This window comes from Neomonachus schauinslandi, chromosome 15, assembly GCF_002201575.2.
Source record: "Neomonachus schauinslandi chromosome 15, ASM220157v2, whole genome shotgun sequence".
In the NCBI taxonomy this organism is placed as follows: domain Eukaryota; kingdom Metazoa; phylum Chordata; class Mammalia; order Carnivora; family Phocidae; genus Neomonachus; species Neomonachus schauinslandi.
Window position 1 is genome coordinate 57,585,183 of NC_058417.1, and position 20,069 is coordinate 57,605,251.

The window sequence follows — 20,069 nt, forward strand, 5'->3', positions numbered from 1 at the left end:
CCCCCCCCCCCCCCCCCCGTGAGCCTCGTGCACAGCAGGTGCTTAGCACCCCGTCTGGAATTCACCCCAGTGGCCACCAGGGGGCGCACAAACCTCTAGCTGTTCAGAACAGCCACCCCTTTAGGGCAGGTGGGGTCTGAGGCTCCCAGTGGGTCACTTGACGAGAAACCTTGCCCCCTGCGAGATGGTGTTAACCGAGAGGGTCCCCCCAGGGCATATCCATCCTGGATGTGATGCTCTTTGTTTCCTTTTTTTTTTTTTTTTAAGATTTTATTTATTTATTCGACAGAGACACAGAGAGAGAGGGAACACAAGCAGGGGGAGTGGGAGAGGGAGAAGCAGGCTTCCGCCGAGCAGGGAGCCCAATGCGGGGCTCGATCCCAGGACCCTGAGATCATGACCTGAGCCGAAGGCAGACACTTAATGACTGAGCCACCCAGGCGCCCCTTTTTGTTTCCTTCTGCCACAATTCTGTAGAATGTCCTAGTTTATACACTTTTAGTGGAATTGACCTCAAGTACATCAGGAGTATACTATTTTCATTTGACTCTGAATGTAATCATGAATTTTGCCTGTGAGCTCGGCAAAAATAGCAGGTAACCGTTGACCCAGGCAGAAATGCGGCCCATTTTTTTTCTAAGTTTTTATTTTAATCACCCAGTGCTCATCACAAGTGTACTCCTTAATCCCCATCACCTATTTCACCCACCCACCCCCACCTAGATTTGATTTTTAATGAAGCCAGACATCCAAACTCCATCTGCCCTATCCTGTAAAATGTTGGCAAGTCATTCAACTATCTCATAAGGACACGCTATAGGTCAAACCCCACTCCTGTTTGGGGAAGATGACCTCAAGATTCTAAGCAGTGAGGAAGGGAAGAGGTAGGGAGGTTCAGCCTCAACAGGAGGAGACAGACCAGCAGGGGGTGCTGCCCAAGGCTGGGGTGGGGGGACGAGGTTGCCTGAGTAAGCAAAGCTCCGTCGGGAGGGGAGAGCTGGGGGACTGGCCTGGCCTGTCTGAGCCCTCCACTTCCGTTCAGACGTTCCTGAGTGTGAGAGCAGCCTGCAGCCGTGGGCCGGGGGCCTCACCCTGTCGTCCAGGTGAGCGGCGGGAGGGGCCGGGGCCAGCAGGTGGCAGGGCAGAGTGAGGGCTGTGTCCTATCACTATTGGGAGGTGACGGACCCTCTGAGGATGAGGTCATGGTTGGGGCGTGTGTGTGTATGAGAATTCCAGAATGCTGGGGCCAGCGGGGCCAGGGCCTGGCCTGACCTCCTGCTGTGGTGGCTCGTGGGCTCTGTCACCCCCCTCCTGCAGCAGCGTCCCAGTGCGGAGGAGGCCGGCCCGCAAGATCCTGAGCCAGGTCACCATGCTGGCCTTCCAGGGGGACGCGCTGCTGGAGCAGATAAGCATCATCAGTGGCAACCTCATGGGCATCTTCATTCACCGGGTCACCCCCGGCTCGGTGGCGGACGAGATGGCCTTGCGCCCGGGCACTCAGATCATGATGGTGAGTGCAGCCCCCGCCCCACAAGCCCCCGCCCCAGGACCTTCTCTGGGTGGGGTCCGACTTGACACGGGCGTGTTGTCAGGATAGCCCAGGCTCCCTCTCGGGCTGAGGTTACACTCACTTAAAGGCTACGTTCCAGTTGACTCCCATGGGAACCCTGCCCCGTCTGGATCCCTGACGTTCGTGAACTCGGCTGGGTGAGCCCGTGAGCTCAGGCGAGGACCACCTGCCATCTGAGAAGGCTTCTGCCTGCAGCGGCCCTGACCCGGGACCTTTCCATAGGGCCATAGCCCGTTCTTTTACTGTGCTGATCACGTTGTGTGTGTGTAGTAAAATACACAGCCATCACATACAATTCACCATCTCGTTGGGGGCATCTTTAAACCTTTTTTATTGCAAAATATTCGTTAAACTGCAAAACCCATAAATATACCGCTTGACTAATTATTATCAAGTGAATATGTGGGCAGGGAGGTGACTTTGATGTGGCCTGGAAGCAGAAAACGGTCACCCTGTTCCTGAGGCTGGTTCCCCCAGGAGGAGCCTGGGGTGAGCCTAGGGTGAGGTGGGGGCGGCCTGCTGCAGAGGCGAAGGCTGAGAAGTGTGGGCAGGCACCGCCTTTGCTCCGGAGCCCTGGGCCCGCCGGCTTCTCCCTCACCGCTAACAGGCTATGTTGTGGTTAAAGCAACTTTTATGATGTTTGGGGAGACAGTCCTGATATCTTAATGTATTTTATTATTATTTATTTACTTTTGAGTTTTTAATTCCAGTTAGTTAACATACAGTGTTATGTTAGTCTCAAGTGTACAATATAGTAACTCAACACTTCGGTAATCACCTGCTGCTCTTCCCAACTCTTGAATCCCCATCACCTGTTTCCCCCATCTCCCCACCACCTCCCCTCTGTAACCATCAGTGTGTTCTCTAGAGTTTAGAATTGGTTTGTCTCTCTTTTTTCCCCTTTGCTCATTTCTTTTGTTTCTTAAATTCCACATATGAGTGAGATCATATGATAATTGTCTTTCTTTGACTTATTTATTTCACTAAGCATAATATCCTCCAGTTGCATCCATGTCGTTGCAAATGGCAAGATTTCATTCTTTTTGATGGCTGAGTAATATCCCATTGTGTGTATATACCACAGCTTTTTTTTTTTTTTAAGATTTTATTTATTTATTTGACAGAGAGACAGACAGCTAGAGAGCGAACACAAGCAGGGGGAGTGGGAGAGGGAGAAGCAGGCTTCCTGTCGAGCAGGGAGCCCGATGTGGGACTCGATCCCAGGACCCTGGGACCATGACCTGGGCCGAAGGCAGACGCTTAACGACTGAGCCACCCAGGCGCCCCAATACCACAGCTTCTTTATCCGTTCATCTGTTGATGGACATCTGGGCTCCTTCCATAGTTTGGCTATTGTGGACATCACTGCTATGAACATTGGGGTGCAGGTGCCCCTTCAAATAAGTATGTTTGTATCCTTTGGGTAAATACCCAGTAGTGCAATTGCTGGATCATGGGGTAGCTCCATTTTTAACTTTTTGAGGAAACTCCATACTGTTTTCCAGAGTGGCTGCACCAGCTTGCATTCCCACCAACAGTGTAGGAGGGTTCCCCTTTCTCCGCATCTCCGCCAACATCTGTTGTTTCTTGTGTTGTTGATTTTAGCCATTCTGACAAGGGTGAGGCCATATCTCATTGCAGTTTTGATTTGCATTTCCCTGAGGATGAGTGATGTTGAACATCTTTTCATGTGTCTGTTGGCCATCTGGATGTCTTCTTTGGAGAAATATCTACTCATGTCTTCTGCCCATTTTTTTTTCTTCTGCCAATTTTTAACTGGATTATTTGTTTTTTGGGTGTTGAGGTTTATAAGTTCTTTATATATTTTGGATACTAACCCTTTGTTGGATATGTAATTTGCAAATATCTTCTCTCATTCCATAGGCTGGCTTTTAGTTTTGTTGATTGTTTCTTTCACTGTGCAGAAGCCTTTTATTTTTATGTCTTTTGAGTCCCTTGTCTCTGGCTACGCATCTAGTAAGTTGCTAGGGCCGAGATCAAAGAAGTTACTGCCTGTGTTCTCCTGTAGGATTTTTATGGTCTCAGGTCTCACATTTAGGTCTTTCATCCACTTTGAATTTGTTTTTCTGTATGGTGTGAGAAACTGGTCCGGTTTCATTCTTTTGCACGTAGCAAAAACTCCCCAATTTTCCCAACGCCATTTATGGAAGAGACTGTCTTTTTTTCATTGGATATTCTTTCCTGTTTTGTCGAAGATTAGTTGACCATAGAGTTGAGGGTCGATTTCTGGGCTCTCTATTCTGTTCCATTGATCTATGTGTCTGTTTTTGTGCCAGTCCCATAGTGTCTCGATGACCACAGCCTTGTAATAAAACTTGAAGTCTGGAATCGTGATGCCTCCAGCTTTGCTTTTCTTTTTCAAGGTTGCTTTGGCTATTTGGGATCTTTTGTCTTACATAAATTTTAGGATTGTTTGTTCTAGTTCTGTGAAAGGTGCTGGTGGTATTTTGATGGGGATTGCATTAAATGTGTAGTTTGCTCCGGGTGGTAGAGACATTTTATTTTTTATTTTATTTTATTTTTTTTAAAGATTTTTTATTTATTTGAGAGAGAGAGAATGAGAGAGAGAGAGCACATGAGAGGGGGGAGGGTCAGAGGGAGAAGCAGACTCCCTGCCGAGCAGGGAGCCCGATGCGGGACTCGATCCCGGGACTCCAGGATCATGACCTGAGCCAAAGGCAGTCGCTTAACCAACTGAGCCACCCAGGTGCCCGAGATATTTTAACAATATTTGTTCTTCCAACCCATGCGCTTGGAATGTCTTTCCATATTTTTGTGTCATCTTCAATATTTTTCATCAGTGTTTTATAGTTTTCAGAGGACAGATATTTTTCCCTCTTTGGTCAGATTTATTCTTGGTGCTATTGTAAATGGGATTGTTTCCTTGATTTCTTGTTCTGCTGCTTCATTATTGGTGTATTGGAATGCAATGGATTTTTGTACGTTGATATTGGATCCTGTGACATTACTGAGTTCATAGATCGGTTCTAGCAGTTTCTTGGTAGAGTCTTTCAGGTTTTCTATATAGGGTATCATGTCATCTGCAAATAATGAAAGTTTTAGTCCTTCCTTAACAATCTGGATGCCTTTTATTTCTTTTTGTTGTCTGATTGCAGTAGCTAGAATATTTTTTTCATGATAAAAATATATACTCCCCTAAACGTAAAACCACCCAGGGTTGAGCGAATGAGTGGGGTGGACAGCGAGAGCCCTGTGCCTGTGGGCTTTCGCCACCAGGGCAGCAAAAGGGGGGGGAGGGCTGCCGCCCAACGTCCTGCAGGGCCTGGGGCCAGCCCCACAGCACAGAACAGTGGCCTCACATGTCAATAGTCCCAAGCTGAGAACCCCTGACCTGAAATGCTCTAGAGTGGAATCTATCTTGAAGAGTGGAAACTCGGCCCTCAGCGGTAATCTTGGCACACCGCGTGTTGGGGAAGGGTGGGTGCTTGATTCTCGGCACGGGAATGAGTGTAGTTGGAGGAGACCACATCAAGATGTCCTGAAGCAGGGCCGGTGGCAAGGACTCTGGTGGGTGCGTGTGGATGGCTGGGAAGGGTGAGCGGGCCCTACTGTAGAGTCCAGAATCCAGGTCAAAAGAGGCCGACACTGGTGATTTGCCCTCAGGTGGATTATGAGGCAACAGAGCCCATGTTCAAGGCCACCTTGGAGGACACGGCCCTGGAGCAAGCTGTCGGACTTCTCCAGAGGGTCAACGGCTTCTGCTGCCTGTCTGTGAAGGTCAACATGGAGGGTACACACTCCCGCACCCCGCCCACCCTGTGAGGCCACCACCTGAGACCTGAGCCCCTGGCTGGGCGAGGCCAGCCCTCTCACGCACCCCGGAACCAGACTGTGCCCTAAGTGTGCAGAGGGCTGTGGGGCAGCTGGGGGTCTCCTTCCTGCCCATTGGCTCTAGCACCAGAATGGCTCCCAAGACTCGGGGGGAGGTTCCTTCCTTCTCTCTGGCTTTCACATTCCAGAACCTTCCCCGAGTTGGGTCATGGCCCCGGGCTTATCTTTGATCAGGTTATAAGAAGTTGGTCCAGGACCTGGAGGCCAAAGTGGCTACCTCAGGGGATTCCTTCTACATCCGGGTGAACCTGGCCGTGGAGGCACGGGCAGAGGGGGAGCTGCGGGTGCGATTCAGTGACATTCTGCACGTCAGCGACACCATGTTCCAGAGTCGCAGCTGCTAGCATGCCCACCGCGTGGGCCCCTACAGTACGAAGGGCATCGAGCATGGCACCATCCCCAACTACGCCCGGTGAGCAGTGGAAGTGCACTCCAACACCACCCCAGGTTGGGCCGGGGGCGCGGCCGGGGGCCTGGCTGGCTTCCTGTGAACGACCCCTCCTGCCCAAGAGGAGAGGGTGGGCATGATGAGACACCCCAAAGTGGAATCCCCAGTGTGCCACCTGCAATGTCACCACTGAGATGGGTTTTCTTTGTGGAAAGGGATGACCCTTGGTCCTAGACCATTCTAGAGCATTCAGGACCAGCGTGACATTTGGGGCTGGCTCACTCGGTCACGGGGAGCCGTCCTGGGCACTGCAGGATGGTGAGCGGCATCCACCCACTGGACACCAGGAGTCCCTCTTCCCCCAAGACAATTAAAATGTCTCCAGACATTGCCCAGTGTCTTCTGCGGGTTGGGTGACCACCATCCTGGTGTGTCCAGGACTATTTTGGTTAAAGCCGGGGAAGTCCCCTGTCCTGGGGAACCCCTCAGTCCTGGGCCACCTGGGACAGTGGGCCGCCCTCCTTGGGAGCAGCATCAGCCCTGCTGAGAACCGTGTTCTAGATCAACCGGAGTGCACAAAGCAGGGTGTCTTGCCCCGAAGCCTCATTGCTCTCAGTGACGCCAGGCTGGCTGTCGAGGTTCTAGAGCGTGGCCCAGACCCAGGCTCACACGGAGTCACCTGGGTCCCAACTCAGAACAATTCCATTGGCAGCTGCAGGGGACAGGCTGAGGCTTTGCAGTTTTCCAAAAGCCCCAGGGGACTGTAATGCACCCCCCCAGGGTGAGGCCGCAGGGGTGGGTTCGGGGGTGCTGGGCAGGGGCCTGCTTCTTCTTCGAGTCCTCCTTGCCCCTGGGTCAGGGCCGGTCTCCTTTGCACAGAGCTCAGCAGCTGCTCATCGCCCTCATCCAGGACATGGCTCAGCAAAGCACCATCGCCCGCAAGGTGAGGTGGTGAGACCTGCCAACCCGGATCCTGGACACAGGGCCCTGCTGCGGTGGGTCCTGCCTCTCTATCCTGGCCTTCCTCCTCCTGGCTCACATCATCTGGGGTGGGTCCCGCCTGGAGGGTCCTGGCCCCATCTGGGGTGGGTTAGAAGAGGGGCAGGTGCTGGCCTGGGGGCCCAGGGCCAGGGCCCATAGGCTGCTGACCCCATGGGTGTGACCTGGCGTGTGTCTCCCCGGTGGTCCCTCCAGGCCTTCACCTGGGCCTGCACACCACACCCAGCCTGCAGGCTCCTCCGTGTGCGCAGACACATCACATAGGCTGTCTCTGTCGCCCTCCCAGGTCATCTCGTTTGCCTGTCCATCTGCACCCCATCCTAGAACCTCTGATGTCCCGACATAGAACATCCAGCTGTCCCCCAGCAGGATGTTAGGGCAGCTTCCCTGGATTGGGACAGGGCTAGGCTGTGGGGGCCCCTAGTCTTCCCTCCTGCTTTTTGCAGCCTGCCCTCACTTTGGATGCCACACTCAGGGGTGCCCTGCTTGGGGGTTCTGCCTGAGGACCCTGTCCTGCCTCCCTTCGGCTCCCACCCTCTGGCATGGGGCCTGAGCCTCCTGGCTGTTCAGTGGGCACAGCCTGGTGGCCCAGGGACCAGCTTGGATTTTGCAGTGGGCTAGGGTCCTGTCGGCTTGGACACCTGCTCGTCCCTCTTCCCTCCTCCAGCAGTCTTCCGGGGGACCCCAGAAGCTGGTCCGCATCGTCAGCGTGGACAGAACCAAGGCCAGCCCTCTGCGCTCATCCTTCGATGGGGCCCTGTGGGAGCCCAGCAAGCTGGAAGGTGAGGCGGGTAGCACAGGCCGAGGGGGCCCTTGATCGCCACTGTGTGACGTGTGTGGGTGTGAGGTCATGACAGAGGTCAGCGTGGCACACACCCCTATCAGGTCAAACCCTGCAATGAAGACAGTGGGGGTGGATTGAGAGTGAGGTGAATTGTTTTGAATTAATTTTCTTCTTTTTGGCAAGTGTTTTGGGTGCATGATATGACTATTGAAAACAGAAGTACAATCTAGAAGAGCAGGGACCAGGAGGGAGGGAGGCCTGGTGCTGTGGGTCCAGCAAGGGTGAGGACCCTGGGGCCAGCGGTCTTGCAGCATGCTGGAAAGGAAGAGGACTGCTTTTCTCTATCCCCGCTGTGGGCCTGGGGAGCTGAGCCCGGAGAGACGCAGAGCTACCTCATCGACGGGTGCGAAGAACCACCAGCCACGGGGTGTGGGACGCACATGTCCCTGGTGTGGGCTGAGCCTGTTACTGCCCCAAACACACTCAGTCTGTCCTGCGGCCTGAGAGGCAGGCGGACCGCCCAGCTTGGCGCCCGGCCCGCTCACACCTCCTCTCCCCCACAGAGCCCTCCACCGCGTGCTTCTGGGCCGAGAGCTGCTTCACCCTGGTGCCCTACACCCTGGTGCACCCCCACAGGCCCAGCCAGCCCCGGCCAGTGATCTTCGTGCCCAGGGTGGTAGGGAAGATCCTGAGCGAGAAGCTGTACCTCCTCCAAGGGTTCAAGAAATGCCTAGCAGGTACGCCGTCACCTGGGAGCCCCACCTGCCTGCCGCGTGGCAGGGCAAGGCCTTGGCAGAATGCTTGCCTTTGCTCGGGAGAGCAGTGTGGAGGTCACTGTGCGGGTGTCCTGGGCCACTTGGAACAGCAGAGGTCTATTCCCCCGTGGTGATGGAGTCCAGAAGGCTGAGATCCAGGCGTCTCTGTGCTGCCCCCCACCCCGCCCTGCCCAGAGGCTCTCAGGGGGAGTCACTCCTTTCCTCTTCTGGCTTCCAGTGGTGCTGATGGTCCTGGGGGTCCTTGGCTTGTGGCTGCGTCACTTCTGTCTCTGCCTCCTTGTCACCTGGCCTCCTCCCGTCTCTGTGTCTTCACACGGTCTTCTTATAAGGAACCAGTCATGGATTCAGGGTCCAGCTTACTCCAGTGCGACCTCATCTTCACTAACCACATCTGCCAAGACCCTATTTCCAAATACGGTCACATTCCCAGGTTCCAGACGGTCACGCATCCTGGAGGGGTGCTATTCAATCCGGTGTAGTTACTGGTGGCAGATAGGTTTTACTCAAGTGGGGCAGGACCCCCAAATGGTTCTGCCCATCTGCTCACCCCCAGAGCTGCTTGGTGGAGAGTCACGGAGAGGAACGGGCCATCTGGAATCCTGGATCCCAGGGGACAGGGTCTGAGTGTCTGCGCAGCAGGAGAGGTGGTTCCAAGGTTGGCGAACTGGAGAGCAGCTTTGTGGGTTTTCATTCATCAGCTCGTCACTGGCCGATGGCTACGGGAAGCCTTGGGTTACCACTGGAGGGGGAATAGGGCTCTGTCCAGACCCCCTGGGGTTCACAGAGGGCACAGGGGTGAGCGAGTCTGGCTCCTCTAGCTGGCACCTCACATATGCCAGGTTCCCTGAGGGGAGCTGGAGAGGGGAAGCCTCCTGCAGACAGACAGGCTGCCAGGCGTTGGCTCCACAAGTGGCCCAGAGAGGGAGACAAGGGCTTTGGAGAAGACGGGGGCGCAGCTGGGCTCTGACGGGCAGGCAGGAGCTGGTGGGGCCGCAGGCCAGATGGAGGTGCTCTGCGTGCGGCCCCGGGGGCCAGAGGTGCAGGTGTAGGACGCCGGGGAGGAAAGGCCGCGGAGAGCAGCTGTCCAAGAGCTGGAGTCCCCGTGACGGGGGCGGTGGGCAGGGGGAGGTCTGACCGAGGAGGACGCGCGCTCAGACAGAGGCGATTCAGGAAGAAAAGCAAAAGCGGGGTGTGTTTTGACAGGTTTATTCAGGGCAAGGGTTCTCAACCTTGGCCCTGACAGTCAGGTGGGGCTGCCTCCCCCTGTGTGGGGGCGTCCTGGGTCCTGCAGGACATTGAGCAGCACCCCGGCCTCCACCCAGTAGACACAGTAGCATGCCCCCCCAGTGGTGACAGCCACAAATGTCTCCAGACGTTGCCAAGTGTCCCCTGGGGGTACAGCTGCGCCCAGCTGGGAAGCGCTGACGTGTGGGCTCTAAGGCACTTCCAGGTGTGAGAAGCTGGATGTGTGCACTTGCACTTTTGGAGCTTAGGTGGGGGTGATAGGGAGGGGCTCGTTTATCTGCATCGCTGAGTGTGCAGGGCACAGACTCCTCTTGAGTGCTAAGAGCAGGGTCAGGTTTATAAAGAGGACATCCTGGGAGGCGCGTCCCCCAGAGCTGGTGGGGGACCATGGGGGGGCACGTGCAGCATGGAGCTCCCTCAGGACCTCACAGAGTGTGATGTCCCCGTCCACTGTCACCTTCAGAGTACTTGAGCCAGAAGGAATATGATGCCTCCAGCCAGAGAGGGGACATCATCCAGGAGGGGGAGGCATCTGGTGGCTGCTACTGGGTGACCCACAGGGCTGTCGAGTCCCTCATGGAAAAGGTAAGGGGGGCGCCTGGGAGGCTCAGTCAGTTAAGCGTCTGCCTTCGGCTCATGTCATGATCCTGGGGTTCTGGGATCAAGCCCTGCATCGGGCTCCCTGCTCAGTGGGGAGTCTGCTTCTCCCTCTCCCACTGCCCCTCCCCTCAACTCATGCTCCCTGTCTCTCAGTCCTGCTCTCTCTCTCTCAAATAAATAAAATCTTTAAAAAAAGAAAAGGTAAGGGGCGGGTGGGGGCTGCTCTGGGGGCTTGGGGACCATCTCCAGAGGACGGTGGTGGGATAGGGCAGGAAGGACTGACCTTGAGATCTGGGGGACCCTGGTCACCAACCTGCAGGCCAGGGACCCCCAGTGCTGGTGCTCAGCTCGTCTCTGGCTCTGTGTTCAGAGGGAGGAGTGCAGAAAGATCCAGCCCCATCTCTGCCATCTGGGATCCGTGGGACTCTGGGCCGGCCTCTTAACATCCCTGAGCCTGGTTCCTCAACACAGGAAATGCTGAATAATATTTGTTAAATAACGAGTAAGATAGAGATAACACCCCATGACTTGAGGCTCACACAAATATATGAAAGGCAGCTTACGGTGAACCATGCAGTTTTATGTGGACCGAAGAGGGCCAGGCCCAGCTGTGCACCAGAGGCAGACGCCCCCTTCCCAACAGCCCCCTCGCCTCCCCCCCCCAGCAGAGGCTGATGGAGGCTTCCGACCCCTCGGGTTCCAGCCCCCCTCAAAATCTCCCTCAACTCCAATGGCTTGCAGTTCCTAGATTTTCCAGATGACAAACCAAAGGGACAGACTCTTGATTGTAAAACAAGTGCCCTCGGCCACCACAGAGCATCCCCGGCTTCTCTTCCCACTGCCCCCCCAGGCGTGGGCTCCCTTTGCTGTCTCCGAGGCCAAGGACCTTGACCCATCCATCTCCCCCGTCCCCTCCAGAACACCCACGCCCTCCTGGACATCCAGCTGGACAGCATCTGTGCCCTGCACAGGATGGAGATCTTCCCCATCATCATCCACATCCACATCAACGAGAGGGCAGCAAAGAAACTCAAGTAGGTGTGCCCCCAAGGGCTGGCGGTGGGGTCTACACCTGGCGCCATGTGCCTCCAGGGCATGGGGCGGGGGGTCTCCGGGAACTCGCCCTGTGCCAGCCCCTGGAAGCGTGGCAGGGCAGCTCCCCCACAGCTTCTGGGACAAAGGACCTGCTGCCCTGTTGCCTGGGGGACGGTGAGGTGAGACCTGGAGCCTGCCTTGACTTGACTAAGGGCACGTGTTCACTGGGGTACACGCAGCTGACAGTCCACCTGCGCTAGGTGAGAACAGGGGCTGAAAACCATTACTTGGTTTACGGCTGGGGCAAACCCAGACGTCCTGTTGCCCCCTTATAATGTGTCAGCTGAGCTTGTAAACCAGACCCCCCCGCCCCGTGCAAGTCATCTGGGGCCTGATTCGCGTGTCCTCTACGAGGCACTTGGGCCCCTCGAAGCGGGGGTCTGTACGCTGTCCCCTGGACTCCGAGCTGGGCTCTGCTCCGGGCAGCCAGCATGCGGCTCTCCCTAAGCGTGTCCCACCGTGTCCGGCCCATGCAGGAAGGCCCTGCAGTGGCTCGGCATGTCCGAGGAGCAGCTCCTGGAGGCGGGCAGGCAGGAGGAGTCCGAGCTGGACAAAGCGCCCTGTCCATACAGCAGTGTGGCCCCCGACGGCTGGGGTGACCCGGAAGCACTGCTCGGCTGTGTGCACTACGTCATCGGAGATGAGCAGAAGAAGGTCGTGTGGACCGAGCAGAGCCCCCGCTGACAGCCCCGCAGTCCCCTCCAGGGCCTGTGGGGACCTCTGAGTCCCTGTGATTTGAGCTCAGAGCCTCGCGGGCACAGCCTTGGGGGTGCTCACCACACAAGCCCAGCTCTCCGAGCATCTGCTCCCCTCTCACTGGGGTCCAACCTTGAACCCCACTCTGTGCACGTCACAGGTAGGCATTCAAACCATCCGCCCACCTTCCTTTGCAAGCCATCTCCCCCTCCTCCAAGGCTTGGCTGCCAGGGTCTGAACCAGAGGCCTCGAGAACACGTCTGGGGTTTGGCATCTCCTGCACCCTCCCACAGCGGGAGGCCCCAGATGTCTCCAGAAAACCACCTGTCTGACCCAATTCTCCCCTTTTGCATTTCAATGTGCCAAAGGGCTTGTTCCAAAGCCACCGAGGCAGCAGGCTGGTAGCCCTGGTGCCCCCCAAAGTCACTGCCATCCCCGCCCAGAGCAGAGGAACAGACCCCCTTATAAGGTAAGCCTGGCTTTCTCAGCTTCTGATGGCTGATACCTGCTTCAGTGACTCAAGTTTGGAAAGTCGTGTGTACAAACTGGGAAATATGGTTTCCCAGCAAAGGAAACAGTATTTTCGTGGGTTTCTGCCTGGTGGCCACCATACCTGGTTCAGGGACCCACGGGGGTGTCCTGGAGAAGCCTCCCACAGACACCCTTGCACACTGGCCGGGCTCCTCCTGAGCCCGAGATCTGCCCCCTTTACCGGGCAGCCCACTCAGCCCCTTCTCCAGGGCAAGGCACCTTTCCTCCACCTCCAGGGCTCAGGAGACACATGGGCATGGTTGGGCCGAGCCCCCGGGCCCCCTGGCACCTGGCTTTGCCCCCTACTGTGGGGGACTGAATATCATTTTGGCAGCAGTGCCCGTGAACCCAAGTGCCTCAGGAAGTTGCTCTAGAATTCAGGCCGGCGTGCTCATAAACAAGCCAGAAAATGACCTTCTGCATGTTTTACTAAAATAAAAGGCTTTTACAGTGTCCTGGACTGTGGCTCTTCCTCCACGCCCCCAGGATGGCGTTGGTGGGGGAGGGCAGGGGAGAGCGGGAGCCCACCACTCAAGGGAAAAAGCCCCCGCGTTCTGGCCTTTCCAGGGAGACCTTCCGCTTTCCCGGCAGGTGGTCACCGGGGAGGTGTGGAGCATCTGCGAGCAACATCCGTGCCACAGCCCTGGAGTCCAACCGGACAGAACTAACCCAAGCCAGAGGACGGGCTCTTCCCCCTCGGACATTCAAAAAGGACGAGCTTGCCTCTATAGACCACAGGATGAAGCTCGGCACGTGGGGAGCCTGCCATGAATCAACGGCCTAGTGGAAACCCAGCCAGGGTCAGGAACTTGACCGTGGGGCAGAGCAAAACAAGCCCCAGGCGTGTTCACAGATTTTTTCAAGACCAGAGGTGGATAAAAGGCAGACACCGTGTCCCTACATAGAGTGTAGTCTGAACCCTCCCACCACGCATGTGGTACCTGGAAGTGGGAACATCTGGGGCCTCCAAAGAATGAAGAGGATCTCAAGCCCCAGGTCCCAGCCCCTTCTCTCTGCAGGACCCCAACCTGACCCAGGACACGAGACCTCCTTGCCCAGACCATCCTCACCTGTCACGGACTGGGGGACCCACCCTGTTCCAGGATCCCCTGGAATGTCTATGCTTATAGGGCTCAGACACAAGGACAGCAGTGTCCCCTACCACAGAGGGGTGAAGGACCGGGACACATGCCCTGCTCTCCCCTCCAGGCGGTGGCAGAATGACAGCAGCATCGGTGAGAGCCCTCATCAGATGGGCCGCGTGGGGACCCAGTCTGGGGAGGCCATGCACGTGCCCCAGGGACACTCACAGCTCATTGTGGAGTGGCCGGCACTGGGGGGAGAGCCTCTCCTCCAGGACGCCATCGGGAGCACACACCCAGGGGTCATGGGTCTCCCACTGCCACTTGGCCAGCTCGGTCTGCAGCAGTTCAAGAACCTGTGCATAGTGGGGGTCGGCAGCCAGGTTCCGGGTCTCGTGGGGGTCCTGGCTCCTGTCATACAGCTCCCAACGCTCCCGGTAGTAGTAACGGTGGAGATCCTTATACCAGCCAGTGGGGCGGCCGGCCACAGTGCGGTTCAGGAGGTCCTGGAAGGTGGGCGACATGTAGAAGTCCTGGTCGATGGGAAAGGGCATCTTGAAATTGAGGTTGTGCACGAGGTGGAAGGCCCGGTGGTACACGGAGCGCATGGGGTAGGCCATGGTGACCTCGTGGTGACTCTGGCTACCAAAGACGGTGCTCCAGAGGGGCTCTGCCTCCAGCACTGGCAGGAGGGACCGGCCCGTGAGCCGGACGGTCTTTGAGCCGAAGATGGCATAGCTCGGGTAAGGGATGGAGAACCAGTCCAAGATGGTGGGCGTGAGATCTGGAAAGGAGGTGGTGTCTCAGCAGGGCAGCCCTCCAGCCACCAAGCCACTCTGGAACGCTGGTGGGCCACCTCGCACACCGGGTCACCAACAGGGAGGCGCCGTTGTGGGCCCCCCACATGTCGAGGTTGTCTCGGCCCTCTAGCATACGATGCCTTTAATGGTTTAACAAGAGGCCCCAACTTGGTGATATTCAGGATCCTACCAGAATCCTTCGGATCAGTAAGGAAGCCCCCACGGAGGGGGCGCAGCTATCCCTGCCTTATGCTGTGGCCGCAGTGCTCCCCGACTTGTGCTTTGGGGCCAAAGGGACATGTGGGCCCCAAGCTGCATGGGCCCTGCTGCCCTGAACCCTCAAAACAGGGGCTCCCCGGGGCCTGCAGCATGAGTATCACCGGGGAGCTTGTCACGAATGCTACCTCTCAGGCCGACGCTCTGGGGGTGGGGCCTGCCGGGTGGGCGTTAACAAGCGCTCCAGCCGAGGCCAGCGCCCACCAGCGGGCCAGTGGGGAGGGCAGCAGTCTCAAAGACCGCGAGACCCAGGCTCGAATCCTGGGACCTTGGGCAACTTACCTCTCTGATCCTCACTGCTGCCTCTGTAGAAGGATGTGGCCGTCCCTTCCTTACCCAGGTGGCGTGGGCACCACGTAAGGCAGCGGGTGCAGAGCACTGCCTGGGCCTGGTGGTGCTGCTTGTTTCAGCTCCCCCGCCCCTGCCCGTGTGAGCCGCAGGGCCGTACCTAAGAGGCTCACGTAGGCCTCGCTGACCTGGCCCCAGCGTTTCGTGTGCTCTGGGGACGACACCAACAAGGGTTCGGCCGTCCCCGGCCAGTACAGGTTGGTCCTGCCGCTGGGGAAGGGGATCCCGTTGTCGGATGTGAAGATCACCAGGGTGTCATTCAGGGCACCTGCTGCGCGCAGCTCCTGGAGCACGAGTCCGACCCCTGGGGGTGCAGAGGGGACAACAGAGCTCAGCCACGGCCAGGGGTGCAAGGGCGGGAACGCGCGTGCGCTCACACATTTCTTCATTGGGCTGCTGGACCCTGCACCCCTGCCGTCCCTCCCTCCCTCCCACCCAGCACCCCGTCCAGCAGTAGGCCAGGGATGTCGGCCATCCCTCAGCACGTCCACGTCGCCCTGTGCGGCTGCTACCTGCAGACGCTGGTTTTTGTTTTGTTTTCCAGAATCGCATGCCTGTCCCGCGGGGATAACTGGGCAGTATGGGCGGTGGCTGGAAGACAGAACTCCCTCTACGCCTGTCCCCTCCCCAGGTCACCACCTGCTAATAGCGGTTCTCCCGTTTGGAGAAGGGGTCTTTGCGAATGCAATCGTCAAGGATCTCAAGGAGATTGTCCCGAAGTGCCCAGGTGGACCCTAAATCCCATGACAAGTGTCCTTATAGAAAAGACACTGAGAAGACACCCAACAGGCTGTATGAGGACAGGGGCAGAGAGGTGAGGGATGCAGCCAGGAGCCAAGGAACGCCTGGGGCCACCAGACGCTGGAAGAGGCAGGAAGACTGTCCTGTCCCCTAGGGCCTGCAGGGGGGACATGGCCCCGCCAACACTGTGACTTTGGAGCTCTGGTCTGGGATGGGGGCCCACGCTGGGGCATACCCCACGGTCCAGGCTCCTTGAACCAACCTTGGTCCATGCGGCCGATGGTGGTGTACTGAGCAGCCAGGTCTGCTCGGGCTGTGGGAGTGTCAGGGATGAAGTAAGGCACCTAGAGGGGCACGCGGGTACAAAGTCAGGGCTAGAACACACGGGCAGACAAGCCGGGGGGAAGGGGTGGCCAGTCCTTGAATTGGGGTAGGAGATGGAGGAGTCGGCCTTCCTTCCAGGGCCTGAGATCACCCTCCACCAGTGAACGGTTGAGCCCAGAACGTCCCTGCTTCTGGACACGTCACTCCACATCTTGACGCCTCTCTTTGCCGGCCCCTTGGACGGGAACCCAGATCCACTGAGTCACAGAGTCTCCTCTTAAACATGGTGAAGTCACACACCCGGGGCCAGGGCAGCCAAGTCCTCCGATTTAAGAGGTGGTGGAGGAAGGGTAAGCAAGCATCTTGGAAACATGGCGAGGGGCTCCTACCAGCACGTCCTGTGGGTCATAGGTCTGCGGGGTCCAGTCTGGGATCCGCCCCATGCCGCTCTCCCCATTGCCAAACTTCTCACAGAAGGTCCCGTACTGGGGCTGGGAGTGCCCACAGCGGTGGGGGTCGTGGAAGGCGACGTAGAGGAAGAAGGGCCTGCCCAGGGAGGGAGGGGCTTAAGTCCTGAGGTCAGCCGGTGGACACGCCACCTGGCTTTCTACTCTGGGGAGCCCCGTTCTTTAGGAGGGAACACCCCTCAGCGTCGCTCACTCCTCTAGAACTGAAAGTCTCCCTGGGATCCTCCGTCTCAGGTTCCCCGTGTCTCCTCTCCTTTTAACTTGAGTTTCTGGAACCTCCCCCCCCCCCAACCTGGGGCCTCCAAGAATCCCCACTAAAGACTCTGGGATGTGCATCACAGGTTAACTGCCCAGAGGTCTGGCCGTGTGAGGGAGGGGACAGGGGCCTCCTCACACCTGTCATCCCGAGTCTGCAGGAACTTCCGGACCAGCAGCTTAATTCTGGTGATGTTCCGCCCCACCTGGAGGATGGAGCCATTCTCCTCCGTGTACGCAAATTCAAACGGGTACACCGTCTCGGGCCCCACATGCTTCTTCCCAATGATGCCTGGAGGTGGGGACATGGGCCTGCCAGAGTCCCGGAGCTATCCCACTGTCCTCCTTTCCCTTCCCCGCCCCCACACCCCACGGCCCTGGCGTAGCCTCTATGAGATCAGCCCAGGCCCTTGTTCTCACGGACCCAGGGCCCAGGGAGAAGGCCCCGGACCTTGGGTGCTCAGAGCACGTGACATGGGCGGAGGGTGGCTCAGGACGAGGCCTCACCCCACCAGGGCATGAAGCCGCTCACCTGTGCGAATGCCAGCTTGGCCAAGCAGCCTTGGCAGGCTCCGCACCTCATCGAAGGAGTTGAAGTGGTGGACGTCCTGGTGCAGGCCGTACATCCCGTTCTGATGCTGCGGCAGAGACGCCCGTGAGGCGGGATCCCCCCTGCCTGCTCCCACTCTCCCGACGGCTCCTCAACCCGGCCCTTCCTGGGCCCCCCTGGAGACCCCGGCGGCCAGCATCCTGGGAGAGTCTCACCGCCTCTCCCGGGCCCCACCCCGTTCATGGGACATCAGCAGGAAACACGACAGACTGGGAAAACGTACCCGTAACTAGGGGTGGTTTTTATTTTCTTCTCGTCTACCTGTACTTCCCAATTTTTTTGTCATGAGCACATACCATGGTGGGAAAAAGGGCAGCAAACCTCTATTAACTGGATCTTTTACGGTGCAAAAAAAAAAAAATAGTTGACACATCACAGAGTCAGACTACAAAAAGACGTAAGGCACGATGGGGCAGCCCTGTCCTCACTCCTGCGGCCCACGGCTGCCCAAGGAGCCTTCCGGGGGGGTAGGGGGGGCATAGGCCACAGCTTCCTTTTCCATGTGCGCCTCGGTCTCTCGGATGGGGACGCATAGGGCACAGCGGCTCACCGTCAGAGGATGTCACGAGGCAACAGGTCCAAAGTAAGTACCTGCATCCCCACGTTCATAGCAACACTACTCATCACAATCACGGGTAGGAGCAACCTAAGTGTCCACGGACAGATGGACGGGTAAACAAAACGGGCCATACCCATAGGACGGGACGCTCATCAGCCCTTTCAGCCACGAGAAGGAAGGCTGTTCTGTGCTACAGTGTGTGGGGACCTGGGGGGCACTCCGCTCAGGGCAATAAGGCAGTCACAAAAGGACACACACTGTAGGACTCCCCTAGAGTAACCAAGTTCAGAGAGACAGAGAGGCGATGAGCAGTTGCCAGGGCCGGGGGAGGGGAGCGGGGAGCAGTGTTAATGGGCACAGCGCTTCCGTTTGGGAAGATGAAGAAGTTCTAGAGGTGGACGGACGGACACATGGCTGCACAACAGTGTGAATGGACGTGATGCCACTGAACTGCACATCTGTGAACGATTAAAAGGGTAAATTCTACGCTGTGCCTATCCTAGCAGAGCAAACACGGAGGAAGTGCTTCACAGGGCACCTCTTACCTGCACTCACGCTCCTGGACGATATCGTAACACGAGTTAACGCTGAGCAAGTGCGTGTCAGACACCTTTCCACGTGCTTTACGTATAAACCACGAGCTTGGCCAACCCCATAATGATTCCACGAATGAGGTATGGTCATGACCCCATTTAACAGGTAGGAAGATCGAGGTGCACAAATAGCGCTTTGCTCACAGTCACACAGAGCAGTGGAGCCAGGGCTCATGGTGGGCAGGTGGTGGGGAAGAGAAGGTGAGCACATCCCAGGAGAGGTCAGGGAGGGGCTCTCCCTCTCCCGTGCCCTGCTCCTGCACCCCTGCGGCCCTCACCTGGGGCAGGCCAGTGAGCAGACTGGCCCGGCTGGGAGAGCAGCTGCTGACGGAAGTGAAGGCATTGCGGAAGATCAGGCTGCGGCGGGCCAAGGCGTCCAGGTGAGGGGTGCTCATGGCACTGTTGTTGTAGGTACCACTCTCAAAGCCTCCATCGTCCGCTGAGGAAGGCAGAGACACTGAGGCCGTGGTGGCTTGGGCCGGTGAGGTCCACGCAAGTGGGATACCCAGGTGGGCATGACCCAAGCGGGCATGACATCTGGGCGGCCTGACACCTGCCTGGGATTGACACCCAGAGGGCATGATACTCAGGTGGCCCCGTTAGCAAGTGGGCACGATGGGGCAGTCCTGAGCTCGGCAGACGCTGCATGAGGATGCGGTTTATGCACCTGTGTCCCCAGCAAGGAGATGCTGATGGGAGCCCTTAGGGGAGAACTGTTTTATGCTACAATCAGCTGCAAGGCCTGGTTGGAGACCACAAAGTTAATCAGAGAGAGTGCGTCTGGCACAACGCCAGACCTCAAAAGAGGAAAGAATAGGGTTGTCTCATGACAGCTGGAGCCCTGGTCACCAAGTCTTGTAAACAGCCGGGCACTAGGGGAACTTGTGATTTCTGGAAAGGGCTGGGGTTAGGGGAGTGGGCGGGGTGGGCTGTGCTTTTCTGCCAGAAGGAGATCTGAGCCGCAGGGCTCCCGGGTTTGAAAACGCAAGGGCAAACTTACAGGGTTACACCGCTGGGGAGGAGAGGAGAGCGGGGCGTCCCGGGCACGCAGCCACGTCTCTGGGGACTTGGGCATCAGCCCCTCTTCCAGCATCCCCTCTAGGGACTGTACAACACTGCGTTCTGGAAAACCGCCCAGCTTCCCGAGCTGGGCGCCCTGGCTGATCTGGGCACGGGTAGGGGTGGGGGTCAGAGCCGGGGGCAGGACTGGGGTGCTGAAGGCTGGCCGACCCGCGGTGGGTGAGGCCGCCCCTGCCTCCCTCTCCAAGAAGCCGACCACGAAGGGTCTGGGGCAGCGGGGAGCGCAGACGCGAAGGGCTGCAGGGCTCGCTGGCTGGGGCGCACTCACCGAGGATCAGCAGCACGTTCCGGGGGCGCGCCCGGTGCAAGCGGCAGAGGACCAGGGCCAGCAGCAGCACCCAGCAGGTCGGCCCTCGGCGGCGCATGGCGGCGGCTCG

General features: G+C 57.7%; 2 protein-coding genes across 2 annotated transcripts in view; one reads left to right on the forward strand and one right to left on the reverse strand.

The window, feature by feature from the left end:
• The window catches only part of CARD14 (caspase recruitment domain family member 14), a 23,567-nt gene extending 11,087 nt beyond the window's left edge, over positions 1 to 12,480 (forward strand). The window contains 10 exon segments of the mRNA XM_021680722.1: positions 1,043 to 1,103; positions 1,318 to 1,510; positions 5,216 to 5,342; positions 5,618 to 5,855; positions 6,711 to 6,774; positions 7,498 to 7,621; positions 8,178 to 8,351; positions 10,099 to 10,220; positions 11,154 to 11,269; positions 11,807 to 12,480. Coding sequence (XP_021536397.1) covers positions 1,043 to 1,103; positions 1,318 to 1,510; positions 5,216 to 5,342; positions 5,618 to 5,855; positions 6,711 to 6,774; positions 7,498 to 7,621; positions 8,178 to 8,351; positions 10,099 to 10,220; positions 11,154 to 11,269; positions 11,807 to 12,014 — 1,427 coding nt within the window. The 3' untranslated portion in view covers positions 12,015 to 12,480.
• Positions 12,481 to 12,497: 17 nt separating this feature from the next.
• Positions 12,498 to 20,057, reverse strand: SGSH (N-sulfoglucosamine sulfohydrolase). Its single transcript, XM_021680806.1, has 8 exons — positions 19,961 to 20,057; positions 18,891 to 19,051; positions 17,383 to 17,488; positions 16,992 to 17,142; positions 16,518 to 16,674; positions 16,067 to 16,148; positions 15,164 to 15,367; positions 12,498 to 14,423 (listed from the first exon to the last, which is right to left on the reverse strand). The coding sequence occupies exons 1-8, from the start codon at positions 20,055 to 20,057 to the stop codon at positions 13,864 to 13,866; spliced, it is 1,518 nt and encodes a 505-aa protein (XP_021536481.1). The 3' UTR covers positions 12,498 to 13,863.
• Between the last annotated feature and the right edge of the window lie 12 nt (positions 20,058 to 20,069).

Excerpts from the sequence above, each read along its gene's own strand:
- SGSH (XM_021680806.1), bottom strand. The coding sequence starts at position 20,057 with ATGCGCCGCCGAGGGCCGACCTGCTGGGTGCTGCTGCTGGCCCTGGTC. Across the intron at positions 19,052-19,960 it reads GAACGTGCTGCTGATCCTCG|CGGACGATGGAGGCTTTGAG; the intron begins GTGAGTGCGCCC and ends TGCCTTCCTCAG. Across the intron at positions 14,424-15,163 it reads GGCCTACGTGAGCCTCTTAG|ATCTCACGCCCACCATCTTG; the intron begins GTACGGCCCTGC and ends CCTCCTTTCCAG.